Raw genomic sequence first — 5,961 nt, 5'->3', positions numbered from 1 at the left:
TGGATCTTAAAAAAAGGAAATCAAATGTATTTTATTGTGAAGTGTGTATGTGAGTGTGAGAGATTGTGTCTGTGGTTGTGTGTGTCTGACAGTATTTTTGAGGGTCCGTTCACACTAGTACAGAGCGTTAATTGCACAGTCCATTGCGATTACTGTATTGTACCACGCAAAAATCGCACCTACCGCAAATTCTGGTGTGGGAGTTGTGTTGCATTGCCATTCATTTGAACGGCACCCCAAACGCATCTCCTGTACACAGTTTGATTGCCCGCATCGGAACGTGCGGTACCTCAATGCCGTGCGTTCCAATGCGGTGCGACTTGGGTCGCGACTTCATGACCAAGGACAAATGTGGGTCCTGAGGTTACACAGGTTGAGAACCACTGATCTAGACAATGTACTGTGTAACATGAACTGTATTACAAGTACTTACACTGCTTGTAAACGTCGTTGACATCATTGAAATCATTGATGTCTGCCAATAATACAGTGGTTTTTACAACTGAAACAAAAAGGAAATTAAACACAGGTCAATTAAAGGATAATTAAAGCCTCCATTTCTTTTGCATAGATCTACTGCTTGCAAGCATTAGATCTATGCAAAAAGTGTAAAAAAACAAAACCACTTTAACAGAGGTTAATACTCACCTGTGTCTTCCCCGCGTGCTCCCGTCCGAAAATGTGAAGATCCTCGGGCGGCCGCAAAGCAACTCGGGGGCGGGCGCATGCGCAGTTCACATTTGCGGCCGGGACGCGAGGAGAGACACAAGGTAAGTCCATGGACGCGTGCACCCGCATGCAGACACCGTGGGACAGGAAGTGCCAGCAAGCTCAGAGGAGTCAGCGCTGGATCAGAGACCCGCAGCAGCGCTGGAGAGACAGACGGAAAGGACAGGAAAGAAGATCGGATTAATAAACATCATTTAAGGTAAGTGCTGACATTAACATTGGGGGTAGGAAAAAAAATTATTGACTTTAAATGTCACTTTAATCTTTAAGTTCCAAAATTATTTAGGCATTAAAGTCTCCAGCATTAGGGCTCATCTACTAAGCACAGTTTTTAGAGCTGGAAACTAGGAGGTGCACCGAAATGAAAAAAAATGTCAGGCTGAAACCGAATGTTTTTTTTCTAACTTTTTCAAATATTCTTTATTTTATTTATAATTATATTTTAATTTATTTTTATGCAGAAAGAGATTGAGGACTTGGGGCCGCAGGGAGCCACTTGACCCAATGAGATGCCACCTGAAGCAACTGCCTTTTTATGTGACTTAATTTCTTTGTTACCTTTTTTTTTTTTTTACACTTAACATTATTGCAATGACATAGGAGGATAAGAAGGCCCCTATGTGATAGCAAAGAGGATGTGACAGGTCGTCCTCTTCATAGAGACATCAGGGGTCTTTAAGACCCCTAATGTCACCTAGGGACCCCCAAAGAAGCTGATGAAGCTTCATCAGCTTCTCTCTGGCTACAGAAGCCAGAGAAATGACAGCTAAATGCGGAAGTGATGTAATACACATCACTCCTGCATCGGCGGGAGATTGTGTGCTGATGTCCCTCCAAACGCTTGTACAGCCATCTCTAGCTGCTGTATAAAATGCAAACATTTTTCCTGCTCGTGCGCACACTGGGTGGTGCACACAAGCGGGGGACAGGCAAGGACATTTATAAATGCCCACCTGCATCCAGGAAGCCACAGCCCGGCCGTTCAATTACAACGGCTGGGCTTAAGGTGGTTAAAAGTGTTATCTAGAGTTGGCCTTTAAATTTGTCTGAACTTAAAGTCTATGAAAACTACATGTCCATCTAAGGCTACCCTGTCCACAGGGTGACAACACTGCTGTGCAAATTAACTGCAGAGGAAACAGCGTTGTCACCCTATTACAGAGTGTAAAAATACAAGCTCAATAACTGGATCAACAGGTAATAAAACCTGGGCAGGGATGGAGAGGGAGTACAGGGAGAAAACAAACTCTGTGTTGGCATGTTCAATAAAACATTGCAAAGGGAAATCTCGAGTGACCTGTAGTTACAATATTTCAGTTCCCTGCGGTCACCTGAAATATGGAGGTGTCTTGGTTTCTAGGGTTTTTGTCCTTTTCACTGCTATTTGCCTTACTAAACCAACCTAATATGGGACAAAGTGCAAAGACATTACATACCATTAGTGTAATCACATCCTGCTGCTTTCAGGATCTCTCCCATATTTACCAGTGCCTGGTTGGAATAAAAGTTTTTTACATATGGTTACTGGATTGTACAAAGAGCAGCATATTATCAGATTGTTCTGCCTGTGAAGCCTCCTGTCACGATCATAAAAGTATCAAAACAAGCTCTAGAACTACAATGCAAGTACCAAGCAGTACCTGTACATGTTATATGTAGTCCTTAGCATCCGGGCTGCCCCAAATGCTGGAATTCTATAACAAGCAAATTTCAGCAACTGGATGACATCAGGGAAACAGTAATACACTAAGTGCAGGGCGCTGTGCTTGGGAGGCAGGAGCATTTTAGGCTGCAGTCAGTCTAATCTCATCCTTCTGGGTTGGGAGACATTGGCCATCATTTCACTCTGAAGACTGAGGACATCTTGTGGCCAGCAGAGGTACTGCAGGGAACAGCTTCGAATTGAGATTGTGCCTCATTCTTTACTCCTCCAGGCACAAGCTGTCCACTTGCTGGATCCATGCCAAGCTGACCAGACACATACATGGTTTTATCCACCACAACCGCCTGACTGAAAAGTAAAAAGCAGACGACACATTCACCGTCAGCTTTACTGATTTTATTTATGATGTTTTACGTATTTAAAATGAGACACATTGGGGGGAATTGATCAAAACTGGAGCAGACAAAAATCTGAAGCAGATTGTACTGCAACCAAACAGCTTCTCTCTCTCTCTCATTTTCAAATATTACCTTAACAAACTGAAGAGAGATGCTGATTGGTTGCCATGGGCAACTGCTCCAGGTTTTGATAAATTCCCCCCATTCTATATCGTTGCACACTTGAATGGGCACAGCAGCTGCATGAAATCGCAGCTTCTAACGCCATGTGCATGAGACCGAACTGGAACCAGTTTTCTCACACCTGTATTATCTGCTGCAGATAGGTTTACAATACATGCCATAAAGCAGCTGAGTGACAGCAATGAGCTTTACATGTGATATATTACAGTCTTCATACACATGAGAGGCATATGTACTGCTAACCAAGTGTCATCGGCCTAAAAAAATATTAGCAGCGACAATAGAAAAAGCTTGTAAGACAAGTAGAAAGGCAGCGGGGAGGGTGACTGGGAATATGGCACTGCTTGGGGCTTATTGGCCAGGACGGGACAACTCCTCCTGATTCTTCATTTACTTATTTAGCCACAGGTCAAGGGTCATCCAGCCACTTGCTGACAGCATTGAATTTTCTGACTGCCTTGTACAAGTTCTACTTCTCTTGCTTTGCTGGGTAACTACATGGAAGTTATTACTTTGATTTATACCTATTGGCTTCTTAATGAAGTGTGTTCTGAATGCTTATCTGTATAATGACATCACCAAATCATCGAGGCTTGCAGTATTGCTTTTATTATGAAAGCAACCCATGCAGCTGGACTAGCACAAAGCAGTACGGAGCATTCAGCTTACACACCTCTATAACTTGTTATAAAAAAAGCATATTTCAGTAAATGGAGCATGAACTAGGGATGCGACCGATCAGGGCTGCAGCAAATAATTATTTTCAAAATCGATTAGTTGCCCGATTATTTTTTCCAATTAATTGATTAGTTGCATTTAAAATCCCCCCCCCCAACTAATCGACAATGAGAGTCGGACAACTATTCTCATGATTGATTTAATCGATTAGTTGTTGCAGCCCTAGCACCGATACCGGTGTAGATACTGGGCATTTTCACAAGTACTAATACTGGTGAAAATGCCCCAATACTGAGCACCGATACCGTTCACAGGAAGGTCTAAATCGCCGGCAGCAAAATTTCCTCCTTCCTGTATAAACCCGCTGCCCACAAGACCGACTGGGACCCCTGGTGAGACCCCACCATAGACCCCACACTGAACCTTACAGCACAGGGCAAATCCTAGGTCAAGACCAGTAAACCCCAGGTCAAAGCTTAGTGTATCAAGTCAGTACAGCACTATAAGAGAATGGGAAACAATAGCATTGTGCATCGCCATGTTGCGATAGCTCGCTATATACTGAGGTTTGGGTCACGGGAGAACGTTAGTATATGCCCTCCCATGACCCTAAAGAGAACTATGGGATAAAAAGGTTACCCCACAGTTTTCTTTTAAACAACATTGCAGATTTGTTATAGTGTTATTTTAAGGCCAAATTAAACATTTAGTTGAAATCAGCTGAATACATTCCAGGGACATCAAAACAAATGGTGTTCAAATGTTTTTTTTTTTCTAAAGCAGCTACAGCCTGAGTAGCAAAGCCTGTCCCCTGCCAGCAGCTGCAGAATGGGACACTTGTGCTCGGTGAGGTCTGACTGCATCAGTACAGCTCATGTTTACCACTGATTAGCGAGCTCTGGATTTGACTCACCAGGGGTCAGTGTCAGATCTCTGCAAAGAGATTACTGCTTCCCCACACAGAGCAAGGGTTTTTTTTTTACTCTGTAGGCTGTGGCTACAGAGTAGGCCTCATTCCCACTTGCCAATTGCAGTTACAAAACATGCAAAAAGCACACATCACGCTTGCAGTGCCATTATTGTTAAAGCACCCCCAAAACATATGTCTCAGCGCCACAACAAGCGGCAAAGACGTCGTCGAAAACCACACAAAGCTCACAGCTCATACTGTTGCATGAGCTTTTTGCTGCATTTGTAGCGCGTAGAGCAGCCCACTGAAACGAATGGGCTGCCCTATGCAGATATGCAAAAACACTACACATGCGTAGCAAACGTTATTGGGGGGAGGGGCTTAAAGTGACATTAAACCCTCAGATTTTTTAACATAAAACAATACTGTAATCCATGGTTGTTTCCCTTCTCTTTGCTGCTCTTCCTTTTAAATCTGTATCTGTTCTCATGCTCTGCAGAACTTCTGTTTTGCAGCAGGCTGCCTTGTCTCTGGAATGGATACACGGTGTCTGTGTGTAGGTTTCTATAGGCTTGAAACCTGAGCCAGCACTACAGGAAGAGGCCCTGAGCTGAAAAGGGAAGTTCTCCCCCAGCATGAGAAGACATGAGGATTTAAAAGGAAGAGCAGCAAAGAGAAGGGAAACAACCATGGATTACAGTAAGGCACACATTACAGTATTGGTTTATGTTAAAAAATCTGAGGGTTTAATGTCACTTTAAGGAAAACAAAGTGGAGGATTTTGCATCTGAAATGCATGTAACTTATTTAATTTAGGTAAAAAGTGAAATTGGGCTTTCAATCTGTGCAAGTAAACATGGTATCAAACCAGAACCCCTGTGTACTTATTACAGTTTATACATTACTTATTGCTACAAACCCAGGGAACCTACAGTTCTCCAGCTGCTGCAGAACTGAAAGTCCCAGCAAGACACAGACTGGCAAGGCATGCTGGACCTTGTAGTGTCCACTGTCAAAGGGATAGACAGTATAACAGCAACTATACATCAGTAATAAGCAGTTTATTATTGATTGGTGACATAAACGCAACACACTAAAATAATGTAATGAGTAGCAGGGATTTGCAGGTAAAGGTGAGAAACTTTACCTGTAGATATCGCGCCTTGCAGGGGCTCTGTCAGTATATATTATACGTCTCAGTGTAGCGGACATGCTTCTGGAGCCGGTACCTGCCTGTATATTCTTCAGCCTATAGCTCCAGAGCAAAATGTAACCTTTGATTCTTATTGACGTACAATTTTAGCCAGTCAGAGGGCTGTAGCTGTTATCTTGGTCCCTTTCCAACTGGCGCCACAAAGTCCTGCTTAAAGGAAACATGTGAAAAAAAAAAAAAAAAAAAA

General features: G+C 43.0%; 1 protein-coding gene across 2 annotated transcripts in view; it reads right to left on the bottom strand.

Annotated features, from left to right (window-relative positions):
* The window catches only part of RIDA (reactive intermediate imine deaminase A homolog), a 23,499-nt gene that overhangs the window by 4,308 nt on the left and 13,230 nt on the right, over positions 1-5,961 (bottom strand). The window contains exons 1-4 of one of the 2 annotated variants that reach the window (XM_018556162.1): positions 5,709-5,845; positions 2,623-2,740; positions 2,166-2,220; positions 434-502 (exon numbers count right to left, since the gene is read on the bottom strand). In XM_018556162.1, coding sequence (XP_018411664.1) covers positions 434-502; positions 2,166-2,220; positions 2,623-2,740; positions 5,709-5,773 — 307 coding nt within the window. In that variant the 5' untranslated portion in view covers positions 5,774-5,845. Of the gene's footprint in view, positions 1-433; positions 503-2,165; positions 2,227-2,622; positions 2,741-5,708; positions 5,846-5,961 lie in introns of those variants that run through there. The other variant, XM_018556161.1, reaches the window with a different exon arrangement.

This window comes from Nanorana parkeri, unplaced genomic scaffold, assembly GCF_000935625.1.
Source record: "Nanorana parkeri isolate BGI_ZX_2015 unplaced genomic scaffold, ASM93562v1 scaffold226, whole genome shotgun sequence".
NCBI lineage: Eukaryota > Metazoa > Chordata > Amphibia > Anura > Dicroglossidae > Nanorana > Nanorana parkeri.
This window is presented reverse-complemented; position numbering and strand designations above follow the sequence as displayed.